Below are 19,583 nucleotides of genomic sequence, written 5' to 3'. Positions count from 1 at the left end.
TTAAGCAGAAAGAAGGAAGGAAATGATGTGTTAAAACGCCCACGTTCCTACAAGTATCAAAGACATCTGGTGGAATAATTCTGTTTCTGATACCTGCATTTGCTGGGCTGTCAGCTACTGGTTTCATTAGCTAGGAGAGCTGATATAATTCAAGCAGTACAGGACGCCCGAAAAAGCGAAAAGTAATTACAAGCAGCTGAAAGGCATAATATGACCATGGAGGCCATTGCTATAGGTAAAGGCCTATATTTACATGGCTTTGGTTGTACATAAAGGCCCACAGCAATGATACTGGAAAAAAGGATTAATAACACAGATCTGGTTAAACTCGTCAGCAAACTTAAAATCACGAGATTTTACAGCGTGTTTATAAAGGATACATTGCCTAAGACAATGTGGAAATCCAAGAAACATGGAACTGTCAATTTAGATGTTGTTTGGGGTATGGAGCTCTTGGTGATTTAAGGCCACCTGAAGAACTGTGTTGTCACTTCACCAATAGGAACCAGCTGATGTACAATGTTCGACGCTACCATGACTTCAGTTCATACCTCTGAGGATATTTCTGCATGATATTTTTCCTGAAAATTGCATAAAAACAAGTAGTATTCAAGTCTCCACGTCATTTGAATCTGTGATTAAATTATGTTCACTCTAATCCTAATTGGTTTAAATTGAAAGCAAATTACTTTCCTCCAATATATGTGCAGGGGGTAGCGATGTACAGCATTGACTGGCGGGAAACATACGAAAGCATAGCTAACGTCACTGAATTAATAATAAATTGCATCTAGAGAATTGGGAAGGTGTGTCAATGCCTCTTGGCACTTGCAACACTGACAATTCATATGTATACTTGAAACGTTTTGTTAAGGGATTTGAGGTATGAGGTGAAGGCAAACGTTAATATGTTTAAATCAAAGATAGAAATAAAACACATTGCGGACTTCAGTCACAAATATTTAATAGGATGGCTACTAGGTTTCTCAGAGGGACAAGTGATGGTGCATAATACTGATAAAATTTTTGAGTTATCAACTGGTGAACCAACTGCCAGTCAGTACAATTCGTGTAGAGTGTAATATTGTACTGAATTTTGTACCTCTACGACAGATTAGTCAATATTATTTATGCATTTTTTCCTATAGTGAGTCTTGCTTACAAAAGTGAAGAAAATGACATCCACAATGAATATGGGCTGCTACATGAAGCCAAGGTGGCGAAGGGTTCACAACCATCAGGAATGTGGCAAGTACTGTGAAATTAAGCTGCAAAGCAGAAGCCAAAAGTGAACTCCATGAGGTAATTGAGATGAATAGCATGACCCATACTAGAAGATAAGGGAGTCATGGAATAAGAGGGAATAAGATGAGTGGTCAGGCGTCAAAGAGAAACGGCATGCCTATCCACTGAGGAGGACATCATGCCAGTATGACATGATCTGCATAGACTCAACCGGGCTCGTGTAAAAGCCACCAGTTGTGAAACATATTCCATGATGGTGGAGTGTTAAGACAGCAAATGATGCACAGAAGCGCAGAGGAATGAACTAAACACCCACAGTCTAGTTATGAATGGACATGGGATTTAAAAAAAATGGAGGAGGGCGGTCTGATCCACTCCCCTGGAAGTACGACTTATGAGATGTAGGACACTGAGGAACTGGGTACCATGTACAGCCAGGTAAGAATACATGGGAGGACCAAGTAAGTTTCCTATCAGATATTAGCAACAGGAATTTTCTAGTTTCAATGAATGGAAGAACGAAAGGTGCAAGATGTAAAGATGGTGTAAGAAACTCATTACACAGCCAAATATTCATACAAAAGGTTTTGGCAGTGGAAAAGTGAAAGGCACTGTCCATGCTTCACGAGAAAAGAAGATAGGAACGACGCTGAAGACGCCACACATGGAGACACGTTTGTGTGGAACTGTAACAGAGTGTAAAATCCTTGGTGAAAAGGGAGCTGAGACGCCTGTTGGGTGATTCCATAATATGGTTGCTTGGGATAGCAAAGACAATGATAGTTAGGACGAGCATTCAGGCAACCCGTTTTCGTGGATAAATGTGTGTGACAAGTCAAACCATATAAACCTTGAGACAACTTTGTCTTTCAAAACTTCCTCTAGTAAATGGGGCAGACAGCTTCTAAAGCCCCACATGTACGGACTACAGAGGATACCAGCCCTCTAGCAGATGTATCAGGACGATGGTTCAAAATGTGGAGAGCATATCTCCCCAAGCGAATCATATCGCTGCATGCCTCAGTCCACCAGGGACCAAGACACACTACAGTAAACTTGAAGTGCACGGTATGGAACATTCTTCGGCGATAAGGATAACATTTGGAAGATACTTTACGTGGTCTTCACAGCTGTGTAAAGGTCGTGAGGGAGGGGTATAGCCTCCAGTCGGCCTTAGGATGTCAAAGTCAGCATAAGGAGGGCTATGCGTGAAGTGTTCAGTGAATTCGAAAGTAAAATTCTATGTACCGATTTGACAGAAAACCCTAGGAAGTTCTGGTCTTACGTTAAATCAGAAAGTGTATCGAAAAAGCATATCCTGACACACTGGGATGATGATGGCATTCAAACAGAGGATGACACATGTAAAGCTGAAATACTAAACACCTTTTTCCAAAGCTGTTTCACAGACGAAGACCGCACTGCAGTTCCTTCTCTAAACCCTCGCATGAACGAAAGTATAGCTGACATCGAAATAAGAGTCCAAGGAATAGAAAAGCAACTGAAATCACTCAACAGAGGAAAGTCCTCTGGACCTGACAAGATACCAATTCGATTTTACACAGAGTACATGAAAGGACTTGGCCCCCTTGTAACAGCCCTGTACAGCAAGTCTCTAGAGGGACGGAAGGTTCCAAATGATTGGAAAAGAGCACAGGTAGCCCCAGTTTTCAAGAAGGGTCGTCGAGCAGAAGCGCAAAACTATAGGCCTATATCTCTGACATCGATATCTTGTAGAATTTTAGAACATGTTTTTTGCTCGTGTATCATGTCATTTCTGGAAACTCAGAATCTACTATGTAGGAATCAACATGGATTCCGGAAACAGCAATCGTGAGAGACCCAACTCGCTTTATTTGTTCATGAGACCCAGAAAATATTAGATACAGGCTCCCAGGTAGATGCCATTTTCCTTGACTTCCGGAAGGCGTTCGATACAGTTCCGCATTGTCGCCTGATAAAGTAAGAGCTTACGGAATATCAGACCAGCTGTGTGGCTGGATTGAAGAGTTTTTAGCAAACAGAACACAGCATGTTGTTCTCAATGGAAGGACGTCTACAGACAAAGTAGCCTTTGGCGTGCCACAGAGGAGTGTTATGGGAGAATTGCATTTCACAATATATATAAATGACCTAGTAGTGTCTGAAGTTCCATGCAGATGATGCTGTAGTATACAGAGAAGTTGCAGCATTAGAAAATTGCAGCGAAATGCAGGAAGATCTGCAGCAGATAGGCACATGGTGCAGGGAGTGGCAACTGACCCCTAACATAGACACACATAATGTATTGCGAATACATAGAAAGAAGGATCCTTTATTGTATGATTATATGATGGCGGAACAAACACTGGTAGCAGTTACTTCTGTACAATGTTTGGGAGTATGTGTACGGAACGATTTGAAGTGGAATGATCATATAAAATTAATTGTTGGTAAGGCGGGTGCCAGGTTGAGCTTCATTGGGAGAGTCCTTAGAAAATGTAGTCCATCAACAAAGGAGGTGGCTTACAAAACACTCGTTCGACCTATACTCGAGTATTGCTCATCAGTGTGGGATCCGTACCAGGTCAGGTTGACAGAGGAGATAGAGAACATCCAAAGAAGAGCGGCGCGTTTCATCACTGGGTTATTTGGTAAGCATGATAGCGTTACGGAGATGTTTAGCAAAATCAAGTGGCAGACTCTGCAAGAGAGGCGCTCTGCATCACGGTGTAGCTTGCTGTCCAGGTTTCGAGAGGGTGCGTTTCTGGATGAGGTATCGAATATATTATTGCTTCCCCCTACTTATACCTCCCGAGGAGATCACAAATGTAAAATTAGAGAGATTCGAGCGCGCACGGAGGCTTTCCGGCAGTCCTTCCTGCGAACCAAACGTGACTGGAACAGGAAAGGGAGGTAATGACAGTGGCACGTAAAGTGCCCACCGCCACACACCGTTGGGTGGCTTGCGGAGTATAATGTAGATGTAGAAATTTGCCAATTAGATTTGCACTCAGGTGGGGCAGGAGTCGGCGCTTGGATAGCACACAGGAAGTGATCACTTGAATATGTGTCAGAGGGAATGGGTCATTCCAGGTTAACACAGCGCGCGCCGCTATCATGTGATCTTGTTTTGAGCGTGCGCTATAATCGATTATAGTTTGCTGTTCTAGTGCGGGTGGGGCTCCGGTGGTGATTTGCTATTACGTCGCTGGCGAGTGTTCGTGGTGGCTGGCGGAAAGTGAGAGGGTAGTTGGTTTCTGGATATTGCACGGAACGTGAAGTTCGCTCTGCCTGACCTGCTGGTGACTAGCGCTAAGGTGGTTGTACCTCGCAATATGAGCAGAGTGGTCTGGGGCGGATCAACTCACTGCTGTGCTGGCCATGCAGTGGTGATTAATTGGAGTCGGTGTACTTGTTCTGCCTGCCTGTCCGATGTGGAGGTCCGGTGGGGTCCTGTGATACTCTAGCCTGGAGACAACCAGTTGCTAAATTTTGGAGTCGTCTGCCAGGTTAGGGTGTGAGCTCGGTTGGCTCATCAGATTTTCCGCTGGAAGCTCCAGCTGCGGTTTCTGAACTTCATTCTGATGTGGGATGGCGCTATTGGAAGTTTATGCTGTGTGTGTGTGTGTGTGTGTGTGTGTGTGTGTGTGTGGCACATTACGATATTCATTGGTACTAATTTATTTGCTCAACTGGAGTATCTTTTGTTTATACCGCTGAGTGGGTCATTATCCACGCGGTCTCCTCAGCGTAACCTTTGGTGGTGCCTGCATGTTCCTTTTTGAAGGAATTCATGTAGGTGGATCCTGTTACCTGCCCAGAGTTGCGTTCATGTATGGTATATTTGGCATTTGACATGTTAGGTAAAGTCTGCCTAAGGAAGGCGGTTTTGGACAGTATACGCATAGTGAATTACTTCTGCTTAGTATATATGGTCTTCTGGGACCTGAACAACACGATTGGTTTGTGTCACAGCATTTAGTGGTATGTTCCGTATTTTTATCTTACTGTGTTATTATTAACTTTGTGGAATAGTCGCGTTTGGCGTTGTTAAGGCACTTCTAAGACTGTGGTTTGACTATTCATGTGTGCTTGGCTTTTATTGTTTTGTTTATTAAGATTTGTGTGTGTTGGCTTCTGGCACCTGTTAAGAGTGCCTGAGTTAACGGCGCTGTGGTTATCATGTGCTGTCGGGATGTTATATTGTTATTCCATTTTTGAATTGTATCTTGTGTTGATATTATCTGTCGTGTGTTACAAAACATAACCAACATGCGTAAGTGATGGGCAGTTGTGGGAGGCATGTCGGGGAGCTCTCAGCATTTATTTCGGGGACCGTTTCTAGTGGGAAGGCTCTGAAGTGTGAGAGTTTGGTCATCTGTGATTGTGTTGGGAGTTGCCCTTGCCCTTTGGTTGTATCAAATTATTATTTTGTTATTACATTTATTGGTTGTGTGTTGCACTTCTTTTATTTTATGGTGCCAAGTGCCATTATGTTTCTCAAAGTTCTTTTATATAAATGATTTTAAATTGTAATGCCAAGTTAACTTATTATTGGATCTTGGTCTGTGGTGTAAAATCTTTTAAAGCACCACTGTAATTTGTTCTTGCAGAATAAATTTCTCTTATTTTATGGTGCCAAGTTGCCTTTATTATTAATGTTTTTTAGTTTATTGCTGCTCTTAATGTTTTCTGTATTTATGGTGCCAACTGTCATCATTCTTAAAGGTTTTTGTAAATGATCTTAAGTTGTATCGCCAAGTTAACTTATTATTGGATTTTGTCTCTTGGCTAAACTCTAAAAGCTGTTTGGGGATTATTGGGTGGATATCCTTGAATAGTTGTCCTATAAGAACACACATTCCAAAGATGACAGGCGAGCTGGACAGTGCAGAACGAGAAGTCCAAATGGTAAGAAATGTGCATGGAATCTGAAAGGAACGTGGGTGCTCTAGTGGTAAGAGATGATTCAGAAGGTCAGCTAAGAGGGAACCTCTTGGACAGGTTCTCTAAGAGCCCCAAAGCAGATGGTGGGCAGTGAAGTAGCCAAGCCAAGGAGTGAGGGAGCTGACCAATGAGCTAGGGTAAGTCCGACTTGGTAACAGCAAATGATGGAGAGGTGTAGATGTTGCAAAGAGAAAAGGAGAAATGAGAAAGGGCAATGCTGACTGCAACAGCTAGCAGTCGCATGTTAAGTGAGATGGATGGCCAGCATGGCTCCCACATGAGGTGGAATGCTGTCCTTGGAGGTAAAGGTCACAGAGGACCAGAAAGAAACATGAAACGTCAAATGGGGTGTGAGGATAATTTTTTTTCTTGGAAGCAGAAAACAAGCGGACACTGCAATTCCAAGAGCAGCTGTAATCCCTCCTGGGATCTAATGCCATGAATTTTCCATTGGAGAAGTCATAATGGGGATTAGGGAAGAGGGAACAAATGAAGATTAGTCACCTTGGTGGCTGCTGAGTGCAAGCCTTCAAAAATCCACTGTTACAGGGGGAAGAGGCTGAAGAATCCTGTTCCATGAGATCTACAAACATATTGGCATTCTCCCTGGGTCAGTCTGAATTCCACGGCAGAAAATCGGTAGGCAGTGGGCACCAGCAAAATGGAGGTCAGCCAGGTAAGGGCACATATGCCAACACCACTGAAGTGGATCTCCAAGTCAGGGAAGGAGAAGACCATTTGTTTTTGTTAGAGTTCTTAGAACTTTCTAGTTGACGGATGAAGAGTATGTTTTTAGCTGTAGAAAGTCTTTGCAGGAGTATTGCTTTTGTCCTTTCAGTCTGATAGTTGTGTAGCACGTGATCCCGCCACCAAATGTAAAGATCTGATTGCTTGTTGCGTAGCTGTAGTAGGAGACAGGGATGCTATTGTGACCTGTGTGATTTCACTACTGCAACACTGACTTGAAGTTGGAAGTCTTGGTGGGCATATCCTCCATTATGCACGGCATAGCAAAAATGGTACTGTAAATGCCAGATGGTAAAATGCATGGATTTTGACTAGCTAACAATTTCAAGTGACAGGGTGGGGTTTAATGGCCTTCAATCAGATCTCCTGGATACTTGCTCATTAAGACACTTGGGACATTCACGGGATTACAATTGATACAGCAGAGAGGCGGCGAACAACTGCTCTCGTGAGCATCTCTGCCAAAAGTAACACACTTGGCCATGTTTTGACTGGATACACATTTTATTATAATGTTGACACTTGTACGAACGCATCTGGTTTGGAATGTATGGTTGGACTGTGATTACTTCACAGCCTCCCTTAATCTTTGAGGCAAAAACTACTCGAGCAAATGGTAGAAAATGAGTGCATGTGGGTCCGCAGCTCATGGTCGTGCAGTAGCGTTCTCGCTTCCCGTGCCCGGGTTCGATTCCCGGCGGGGTCAGGGATTTTCTCTGCCTCGTGATGACTGGGTGTTGTGTGCTGCCCTTAGGTTAGTTACGTTTAAGTAGTTGTAAGTTCTAGGGGACTGATGACCATAGATGTTAAGTCCCATAGTGCTCAGAGACATTTGAACCATTTTTTTTTTTTTTGGAGTGCATGTGGGCATTAAGTTTGCATCCATCTTTATCATAAATGAGAAAAATTTCACAGTGTCTCCAACTGCAACACCTTCCAGAATAAGGCATGCATTAACTGTAACAAAGAAATGACCCTCTTCAGTATGTGATACCATGAGGAACCAAGGTGCATTTGGGAGGGCCTTCAAATCTATAGCCTCATTTTGTTGATGTTTATGTTTAGTAGACACACGCTAAGATAGTGATTGATACATTGCAAAAGAATCCCCCATGATTGCCAACATCTCCAATGACATGCTCTTTTGAACTGGGAACCCACTCAGAGGGGGATTCACCCACCGTAAATCACTGTTCGCACCTCAAGTCACACCCCCCCCCCCCCCCCAAACTCCTGACAGAGGGACCAATTGGCGTTTGGGAAGGTAACAGCTCAGTCACTCACCCTTCTGGGCCTGATCTGTATCAGAGGGTACATGAGGAACCCTACCCATTGACCTGGAGCTGCCAATTATGCATTACCTTGTCACCTGTAATGTGTCTAACGAATGGGACAGCCTTCAGGAACACACCAGGACGAAGGAGAAACATAGAGAATGAGGATTCACCAGTTAAGTCTTCACAGCCTTACTGAAAGTGGCACCAGCTACTTATTTTTCTTCTTGATGGTGGCCTGTAAACCACTACAAGCTTGTGCATTACCTGAGCACCACTGTGGCACCGAATTGAGAGAGGTGTTCAACATTATATTCATTAATCTGAAAGGCTGGGAATCAGCTCCAATTTTTGGATATATAGCCATTCACCCTTTCTTCTAACTTGTTCTACTGCAGTATGATATTAGCTTGTGCCCATCAAGATGAATCTGTTGAATTTAAGTGATTTCATGTGACATTCTGCATTAAACACAATACAGCTGCTGATAAGCCACCTGAACTTTTATTTTCCTGTATGGATATCAGACATTTGCTCTATTTATCTAGGAATAGTCACATAACGGTTGTTGCAAAGAATAGTATTAATGAATCATTACAGCAGTGCATTTTATAACTGAAGTACTCTCACAATTAATAAACAAAAATTTATATTTCTGAAAAAGTTCTGCAGTGAATTATGAAAACTTACCTTGCACTATCAGATGCACATCTTATTGAGGTTTCCACCTGAAATATTTGAAGAAATGGCCAGTGATTTACAACTGATGAGACAGTAAATACATAGAATTCTATTAACACCCACCAACATGTCATTGGTCCACAAAATGCTGTAAGTTAGGCTTGAAAATATCACTTAAGAGGACATGATAAACTGTTGCAGTTAATGAAACAGAATGTTAGTAAGAATTCATTCTTCATTTTCTCACTGTCTTCAGTACTGTAAATAACTACACAAGCCAGTAATTTGGTTGTAGCCATACTTCCTACTAGACACTTCACAAAGGAAAGTGAACAATAACATCTATAATCTGTTATGCACTTACACTTTGTGTAAAGTTTTCTTTCACTTTTTTTCTGTTATGAAAACTGCCATGCACTGACAGATGAATCCATCATCGTAAGTGACACATTTGGACCTTTGTGCTCTGGGCAGCCCAGACCAACTTGCAGAGGTGCGGAGTGGCTCCTACATCCAACCTTAAGTTCATACCAGAACTACACACAGGCTTGGACCATTAAATATACAAACATTAATAAATATTGGCAAACTCAAAATAGTTTCACACATTGTAAATGGACAAGTTAAAATTGGCATTACAAAATATCACATTCACAGATGAAGAAATACCACAATCAGAGAACTGTAGATTCTTCACAGAGAACACAGGGAAGAAATTCGCGAAACTACTACAGAACTAGGCTCTGCATTCATAAATGGCAATTATGTTGCAAACGGTACCAAATTTTTTGGGAGGACAATGGTTCAATCCCACACCCGACCATCCGGATTTAGGTTTTCCATGATTTCCCTAAATCACTCCAGGCACATGCCGGGATGGTTCCTTTGAAAGGGCATGGCCGACTTCCTTCCCCATCCTTTCCTAATCCGATTAGACCAATGACCTCGCTGTTTTGCCTCTTCCCCCCAAACAATCCAAAATTCAAATTTTTCATTACCTCCAGAAGTCTATCTCCCTGCAATAATTCAATATTTAGGTGAGAGGTACACAATAATTAATGCACATGCACCAATAGATCAGGATAACAATGCAGAAGGTAAAACAGTCCTCAGAACAATGTTGAGAAGCATCTGATGAAGTTCCAGAGAAAAACATACATATTTTATTTAACTTTTATCCTCAGACTGGCACAGAATGGAGATGAGAACATTATCTGCCCAAACTGCTATTAAATGAATTTATTCACAACTGGAATTTTGACTGTTATGCCATTCTCAAGTGACAGCTTACTATGAACTAAGTCAGTGTTATTAAATGTCATGACTAGTGCTTGGGGAGTGGATATTAAGATGTGCAGTATGACATGACTTTGATAGAAATTAGTACATGAATTACTACCAATTTCTAGGCATACAGATTACAAAGACTCCCATCTTGTAAAGAAAATGGAATTTGTAAACATGGTTAACACAAACTTATTACCTCAAAAGTATTACCTCAAAAGGAATTATAAAGGATTCAGACATCACACTGAGCTACCACTTGAGAATTGTACAACTGCCAAATTAATTTTGAATAAGTACATTCCATATCAGCCCTGGTAGAAAATGTTTTCATTTATGAATGTCTGCCTGACTAGATGTAAGAAAAAAGGAAAACTGCAAAGAAAAAGACATTTAGCATACACCACTAAAAAGATACGAGGACAACAATAATATGATTTGAGAATGTCAGACAGCTTGTGTGCCAGTAACAAAGCACAATTCCAAAAAGATGATGAATTCCAGAGTCAGACATAGATATCTGTTGAAATTGACCATTACCACTGAACAATAAAAGTAAGATTCCGGGCCTAGAATAACTGATAACCATGTTCACATAAGATTCAATGAAATTCCATGAAAAGTTCAAGGAGACAACAGCAGAATTCTAAAATACAAGATATATCAGAGATGGCTTACGACAGGATGGTCCTGTGAAGGCCAAATTGATAGAGGACTAAAGGAGCAAAATACTATTGGAATACATCTGTAACATTTTAGAAGGCTTATGGCTATAAAGCAAGACTGCTTTATTTCAAAATTCTTAAAGAATCTGAAATACAGAAGACAACACGGGTCTTCTTAAAAGAACTACAGCCTCATTTGGGATAAGAACAGACTTCAGCCAAGGCAATGTACTAACTCCATTCTTCTTTCAGACTATACTAGAAAAGTGAATATTGAACAGATGGAGCTGTTCTCAGAATCTACTACCAGAAGCTGAATACTAATTGGTTAGAAAATTGATAATTTCAAAAGTGTTTGTTCAACTTTTGTAGGTAATTTAGCAATGCTGACAATGTAGAGAAACCACAGAACAGAGAGAAAGAAAAACAGTAGGAAAAAGCATGACTAGTCTCCTCTGATAAGCAGCAGTGAAGCAGTAATGGTTAACTACAGGACTGCAACATCCCTATCAAATACGAAGTGTGGGAAAGTCAGGGGAAGACAAATTTAAGGATCTATGAGAAGTCATGTAGCCCAATGGTGGGGAAAATGGAACCACAAGAGGAAGAGTATAAAAGATGGACTCTGCATTTCAGTCAACAGAAGACGTTTATAGTAAAAATTCATTCTCCAAAATTGCAGAACCTCCAACTTGCAAGGTAGTCATTTGGCCAAAATACACATCTGTATCACACAGAATACACATCTGTATCACAAATACTAATTTTAGAATCAACAAAAGATAGTGAAAATTATGAAAAAGAAAAGATATTAGGAAACAGAATCCCACCACAAACATTTAAATTCAGAAGCAATACAGAAGTATAGATAAATATGTAGGAAGATAACTGGAGACAAAATTTGGCATACAAGGTTAATGAGTCTTAGCATACTGAAAGGAAAAACTGTGTAACAGTACTAAAACCATTAAAAAATCTCAGTGCCTTACAAGAGTGCACAAAGACCTACAAGAAACTTGTATAAATTAGCGAGATATTTAGAACCAAACCAAATACAGAAACAGGATTGAGTTGGTAAATTCTCCACAGCATAACAGTTCCAAAAAGACAAGATAGAAACTGAACGTCAGGTGGGTGGAAAGAAAAATGTGTACAGAAGAAGGAGTAGCATAAATAAATGTAAAACCTTAGCTGGCCTGTAATTGATCAGGAAAAAAAAAATGTTCCATATTTGTAGTACCTTCTCAGTAAAGCATAGGAATCGTATATGTACTGCAAACAAGTTGCAGCAAGCAGCTCAAAGAGTCTCTGCAAATATGCAGATAACAGTATTTGGAATGTTTTGTTAGGATACAGCAGTGATCAGAAATATTTTTCAGTGGTGTTGTTATGCTGTCAGTACTGCTTGCATGCAGTCACAAAAGAGCAATGCATTCAAGTGTCACTCCATCAAGAGCTGCACACTGCTGTGGTCACATATCTAGTGAACAAATACGATCATACAACAACAATGTACGTATGTATTCCTTTAGCTCGAATGTTTGTAGCTTGCCTTGATGGTATGGTATCCAGTAACTACTATGACTGAGGTATTCACTTAGTGATTGTTTACTTGCAGAGAACTAGAAGTATAGCAAAACAGAACACTCACTTGATGTGAGACAAGCTGTTTTGCATGTCCTCAAGATTGGGAGTACTTCTAGGGACTATGGCATATCACAACCACAAACAAGTGTGTACAGTCAATAGCAAAAACATGAAACAACAGTAACCAATAAGCCAAGGTCAGGTCATCCCTGAAGAGAGAGGAGGAAGGACAGAATGATTTGTACGCAATCAGCTGGTGTTCCAAGAGAAACATCTCAACAAAACTTGTGAATCCCTGTAACATGTTCATTGCACTGGTGCATGTCATCTGCCAATTGAATCCAATGTTACTAGATAGAAATAGATTGCCTGCAGCATTGAATATATGGCCATTTTTAAGGCAACCGGGAATTTTGGCTGGAACACTGGACTTGTTATATTAAATTTGAGTGTAACACACCTCAATTTTGGAGGCAGTTTTTTGAAGAAACAAATGAACTTTATAAACTGCAATATATGGTATCAAGTCTTTGTAAGCACCACTGGAAATTAATTTGAACAAATAATGAAGGTAACTGAAAATCTGTCATGCATTCAAACTTTCAAATATTATACGTGAGATAGTAATGTGAATCTACCAGGATTGATTGAAACTGAACATTTCCCATTTAACATTGAAACATGAAAATCTATACATTTAATATTTTGCTCTGGTGAACTATGTTCCTTCTAAGTCAAGAGAAATGCCCTTAACCTACTATCCATTGGGGTTACTTTCCTGTGAGAAAAAGCCGACAACTGTGAGGCAGTATTTAAATTCACAGTCATGTAACTTTTGCACTTGAATCTTTAAGCAATTTTAGGACTTTCCCAAGGTCAGTGCTATGATGGCAAGTAGAATTTTTGTCACACATTTAAACATAATCATAAACTCATTGACAAACAAAAGATGAATGCGGCCAAAATTAGTAAGGGACAGCAATAAACAAAGGATGCAACAAATCAAATATTCTAACTCTGCTGACTGATCTCTCAAAAAATCAGATGCATAGCCAACTGCTAATTTGTCACTTTCCAGCTATAAAATATTATTCACAAATATTATATAGAAAAACACTAAAATTGAATTCAACAGTACTATTTCAAACTGTGCAGCCCAACTTCAAGAGTTAAATAGAGCCCTGTATAGTTTTTCATTAATTAATTTTATAAACACTGATTACAATAATGCTAAACAGTACTACATGTAAGCCAAAACTGCCAAAAGCATAAACAATACATCAAACTGTACAGTGAATACATAGTTTGACTGGAACTCAACTGCATCCAGGGTATCTACAATTTGATTAGAACTACTCAATTAATTTGACCAGAGCTAAATGTACTCCACAATTCCATACACCAAAAGACAGCATATTTTACACTACACCCTTATCCTTATCAAATGTGTATTAGATACGTTTTTGACAAATTAACTATTATGCAGTGTGATCAAGATGTGTCAAGTTCAATTGGTTGTAATTCAAACTTGGTAAGTGCTACGTAGTAACCTAAAGCACCATGTAAATGAGCAGGAAATTCAATCTTACCTGATATGACATGTTTGTTTGTATAGAAATATTTCCTTGTATTTAATTACTACAACAGTTGCATATGGTGGCAATTTATCATGATTTCACTGATAATTAATGTAATATTTATCTCAGAATGTTTCGTAAGGTTCTAAAGTGACCAACATGGGAAGATGCTTATCTCAAGCCAGGCTTCACAAAATCCTCACCAGAGTACCAACTAATCCAGGAGGTTAATTGAGGAAGGACGATGGGGAAAATACAGAGACAGCACATGAAACACAGGAACTGCTCCTCAAAACTCATTTTCCTCAATATGCTCTGGCGGATAACAGAGCAGAATGCGACCCCTGAAAGACAATGGTTCTCAGGCACTCAAAGAGAGGACTGGGAATCAGCCAAGGAGTGTGTCAATTTCAGTAAAATCCAATGGGCAGTGGCAACATTGTAATTGGTCAAGTCACCTGTTCCAGATGGAATCTTTCCAGCTCTCTTAAAACAAATAGGAGACAATCTTATGAGAGTCCTCTGCACGTTATTCCGGGTTAGCCTAGCAGTGGGAGTCATTCCCAATGCCTGGAGGGCAGTGAAGGTTGTAGTTATTCCAAAGCCAGGGAGAATTGATCATACGAAGGTCAAGGATATGAGACCAATCAGTCGAGTTAATGTACATGCCGGGGAAAGGAGGCTAACCAGGGCTTCTCTACATCCAAACTAACACACATAACCAGGTAAATCAAGTGAGACAGCTCTCCAACTATTTGTTGGGAGGGTGGAGAAAGCACTTTCCTTTCAAGAAACAGCCCTCTGCATCTTCCTGGGCGTCAAGGGGGTTTTTAGTAACACAACCTTTGATTCCATGGTTAGGTCAACAGAGGTGCATGACCTAGTGACCACTATATGTAGGTGGACTAGGGCCATGCTTAGTGGGAGGAGGGTAGAGGCCACATGATGAATGAAAAAATAGTAATTAATACCACTAGAGGTTGTCCATAAGGAGTTTTGTCCACTTTATTGTGGAATCTACTGGAGAACGAACTCATTGAGGAACTAAATTACAGACAATGCTTTTGCCACGGATACGCAGATGACCTTTTCATAGTATTACCCGGCAAATTTGCTGACTAGGTTAGGAATATGGTACAAGGTGCACTGGACATTGTGCAAGACTGGTACATTACATAGGACCTAAACGTTAATCCTAACAAGACTGTTGTGGTATCTATCATGAAGAAGGACATCTAAAACTTTTTGATGAAACTCTATCTGTGAAGGGGATAGTGAAATATCTAGAGATAATCTTAGATGAGAAACTAACATGGACCCTTCACATTAAGAGCATCTGCTCCAAGGCGAATTGTACTCTAGTGAGTACCAGAAGGCCTTGTGGCAAAAACTGGGGCCTAAGATCCTGATGTATGCACTGGACACACACAACAGTGGTTAGACTTAGGATCTCCTATGGGGCCGTAGTGTCGTGGAAGAATGTACAACAGCAGGCTGCAGCTAAGGAGCTTGCTAAGGTGCAGATACTGGCCTGCTTCGCCACAACAGGCAAAATTAGTAGCACACCAACCGCTGGGATGTAAGCCATGCTGGACATGCCTCCACTACATCTCTGGGTTAAGATGAAGGCAGCAGCTGGTGCACACACACTCAAAACTGGTAAAAACTGGATCACATTGGATATCCAGACTCACACGCTAAAATATAAGAATGGCTTGAGAAATGCCGCCTGACTATATAACAACTCCCAACTGCTTCAACAATCCTTACAATACAATAATTGGAAGCAGGGAGCAGTGGGAAAACAGTTTGACACCATGCAGAGGACACTGTCTGGTTCACTGATGGGTCAAAATCAGACCAAGGCGCTGGGGGCCGGGTGTACAGGGTTCAGCCAAAACTGGAGGGCATCATCTCTCTAGGAAAACTGGCCTCAGTATTCCAAGCTGAAATTACTGCAATCAAGGCGTGTGTGGAGGACAATATATATATAGGTGCTACAAGGACCATAGCATCTACATCTATTCAGACAGCAAGGTAGCCCTGAAATTATTGGGAGCTCCTGCAGCACAATACATTATTATTGCAGAATATCACAGGGCTTTGGTGGAGTTGGCGGATTTAATAGCAGAAACTTAATATGGGTCCTTGGTCACTCAGGGATCAGTGGCAATAAAGAAGCTGACAGGTTAGCCAGGATGGGGGCAAAGACTCCATTCAGTTGACCGGTACCTGTTCTGATAATCACCAATGCTATGATCAAACGAACTATGGACCTGGCTTAGAAGAAGCACATAGAATACTAGACCAAGGTCTATAAGCAAAAACATGGTAAGGTAACGATGCCAAAGTTGTGCTTTAAAAGATGCTCTGTAACCCTGGGCTCGAAGAGGAAAGAGATTAAACTCATGTTTGGACTGATGACCAGTCATGGGAATTAAAAAAAAAAAACCTACATACAATGGGTATAATGGAAGAAGACCATAAATGTAGCATCTGTGATGAGAGTGAAGAAACTGCATCACACCTAATCTTCCAATGCATGACATTGGAGAGCAAAGAGACAGAATTTTCAGTGCAACTAGTAGTGAAGAAATTATGTCTAACAAATAATGAGTAGAGAGACTCCTTGCACTATCTAAGGGCACTAGTTGGCTTTACTAGATATACAGCGAGCAATACTGCACAATAAACTGTTTCAGTGCCAGGTTAGACCAAAGCTGTCTTAGCTTCTCTGCCAAAATCAAATTAAATCCATCATCCTTAGTGAATTTGTGTTCAGGTATTTTTGACAAATTAACTATTATGCAGTGTGATCAAGATGGGTCCAGTTCAACTGGTTGTACTTCGAATTTGGTATGTGATACATAGTACCTTAAAGCACTATGTAAATGAGCAGGAAATTATGATCTCATCTGATATGACAAACTCGTTTCTATAGTAATATTTCCTTGTATTGACTTATTTTAACAGTTGCATATGATGGCTGTTTATCATGTTTTCACTGATATTTAATGTTAATATTTATCTTAGAATGTTTGGTAAGCTTCCAAAGTGACCTGTATGGGAAGGTGTTTATTTCAAGTTGATTAGTTTCAATAAGAACAATGTACTTTCAATCACTTATTTTAATTAAGTTTTGTAAGATGTTTTGAAAATGACTAGCATGGTATGGTTTCTTGAGGTTTTAAATAAACAGTGCTGCTGTGCCTCATAGTCTTTGGTAATGTATGTGTGTTTCTCACATAGTCTGGGCCGGTGAACTGTTACTGTTAAGTCTGCATAGGTTTTGAAAGTAGTTGAATCGAAGTCTCTGGGCAGCCAACCAGTTGTGTCATTTCAGCTCTCTAAAATTGTATGGATGATAAGATTTTGAGCAATACATGAGGATTTTGGCATTTTCTCATTACATTAAATTGTTTTATGTTTTTGTGACTGACGAACTTTCACTTTGCGTAACTGATAGTTCTGTTTTGTACTGAACTTTGATTGACAGTGACACAGCATCGCTGACGATTAACACCCAGCTGGACTTAGTTCCGATTTCACATTAGCTTATGTAACTGGGGAATCTGTCAAATATTCACAATTATTCACATAACTGAACTGCATTATCTTCAATCTGAAGTGTTCACCCTTGCTATGTGATCCTATATAATTCAATTTAATGATTTTAAGGATGGCCATTTCTATTTTTGTGTGTTACATTGACATTACACCATTCAACTTCACTTTGTCACTGTGTTTACATTTCCTTATTTAGTTGTCACTGCATTTAAATTCGTTTAAACAACATGTTTAAGTATACATTAACTATTGCAATATATGCCTAACTTAATACTTTTAGATGTTGCTTGACTGACAGGCAGCTGGTGGTTTTAACAGGGTAGATACTCAGTGGTAGATGGCATTGACCTGTGCATGGGACTGCAGAGATACATTCTGAAATCAGCTCTGTTCACTACCCTGAAACTCAGTACATCATAGGACCAATTTCAAAGCATTAACATTACACATCTTGATTGAATTTTCACTGTAAGCAATCAGCACACAGTGTCAGTAGCTGGACTGAAATCACTATCAGTTGCCCTATTGGCACACAAACTAAAGATAACAGACACAAGGCCAAATATTTAATTTTCTCTTTTAAATCTATTTCATTGTGGAATATCATAATGGAGTTCCTCCTTTCAGTACCGGCATAAACATCATAATGACAGATTCTGAGATGATCAATTTTTGTTGATTTTATACTGTGTACTCACTTAATAGAGAAAAGGCACCCGGGCTATATGAGATGGCTGTACAATACCACTCATATTACACTAAACTTGTTCCTTCTCTAACAGCAGCATATCAAATATCTCTGAGCCCATGGAAGTTTCCTAGTGGCTGGAAGAAGGTACCAATCAATCATATTCTCAATTAGTGTCACATGATAGATGCACAAGATCATAGCAAAATGAAGCATTTGTATGAATAACGCTGTATGGTATATTTCCAAGTTTTTAGGAAATCGACAAAAACCGTTAATAAAAATGTAATAGCAGATATTTATTGTTTGCAGATGCAGACTGTTGAAAATCGTTGGTTGTGCTTTTTAAAATTGCACTAAGGATAGGTTTTAGAAAATACATAACTATTAAAATGGAAAAACAGTGTATAGCAACTGATATACAGCATTGCTGTATATCACACTCTACTATAACTATAAGGTTGCCTAGAGTCTCAAAGTTTTAAATAAAAACATTATATCAAGATACAAACTAATATTTATAGTAAACTGATTGCTTTGGTCTTAAATAAGTAATAGAACATGAGTTTGTTATGAAGTCGAGCCCAAAGCTGGCACATTACACTCAGTTGGCACACTGAATGTTTTCATAAAATGCCTGGATTTTGATTCCCTGTATTTCGTCACATCCAATAGATTGCCTTTCTTCTCCTTACAAGTTTCAGTACCCCACTGTAGAGCAACCAAAAACCAAAATGCAACAGAATTTCTTTTACTTCATGTTCAAAAACATGTTTCACAATACAATGTCTTTCACATGGATGAAACTGCTTATGCCTTGAGGATCATCACTGCATCGCTTCAACCAGAGCACAGCAGTAATTTTCAAAGTAGGTGGCATTTTGAGAACCAGCTCAACAGATCCAATGCCCTTGTCTTCCATCATCTCCTGTATGGTCAACTTCGAAGGTTCTACAGTGGCCTAAGCAATGACATGCTTCCATTCTAAAGGAGCCATAACTTTTGACACTTTCTTTCCTCAATCACTGCAAAGTTCCTGTCACAAGGCAGGAAACTATCACTCTAACATAAAAACTTTTTATGTATTTCTAGACAGTACTTGCAGTTGACCAGATAGAAATAAAGTGCTAAAATTCTCCACTTATCGTTCTGCCCAACATGGTGGTCAGACCATATAACTAGTTTGTGTCCCATACCTTTTTCAAGCATCACAAATTTAATCAGACAGGAAACTATTTTTGCTGAACCACAACTTGCACCAGATCCATCCCCTAAATTTACCGTGTTCGTTAAGTACCAAAGTCATGAACCATGAAATTATATGACGGCAACTGTCTCT

The 19,583-nt window shown here is 40.0% G+C and overlaps 1 protein-coding gene across 9 annotated transcripts in view; it reads right to left on the bottom strand.

Moving 5' to 3' along the window:
- The window catches only part of LOC126108717 (zinc finger protein 431-like), a 101,495-nt gene that overhangs the window by 31,067 nt on the left and 50,845 nt on the right, over positions 1 to 19,583 (bottom strand). For 7 of the 9 annotated variants that reach the window (XM_049914038.1, XM_049914042.1, XM_049914040.1 and 4 more), the window contains one exon: positions 8,886 to 8,923. The exons of 1 other annotated variant lie outside the window; for it this stretch is intronic. In XM_049914038.1, the coding sequence (XP_049769995.1) occupies positions 8,886 to 8,923 (38 nt within the window). Of the gene's footprint in view, positions 1 to 8,885; positions 8,924 to 18,271; positions 18,382 to 19,583 lie in introns of those variants that run through there. One more of the 9 variants, XM_049914045.1, reaches the window with a different exon arrangement.

Source organism: Schistocerca cancellata, chromosome 11, assembly GCF_023864275.1.
Source record: "Schistocerca cancellata isolate TAMUIC-IGC-003103 chromosome 11, iqSchCanc2.1, whole genome shotgun sequence".
Lineage (NCBI taxonomy): Eukaryota > Metazoa > Arthropoda > Insecta > Orthoptera > Acrididae > Schistocerca > Schistocerca cancellata.
Note: the sequence above shows the minus strand (reverse complement) of the source record. Positions and strands in the feature narration are given on the sequence as shown.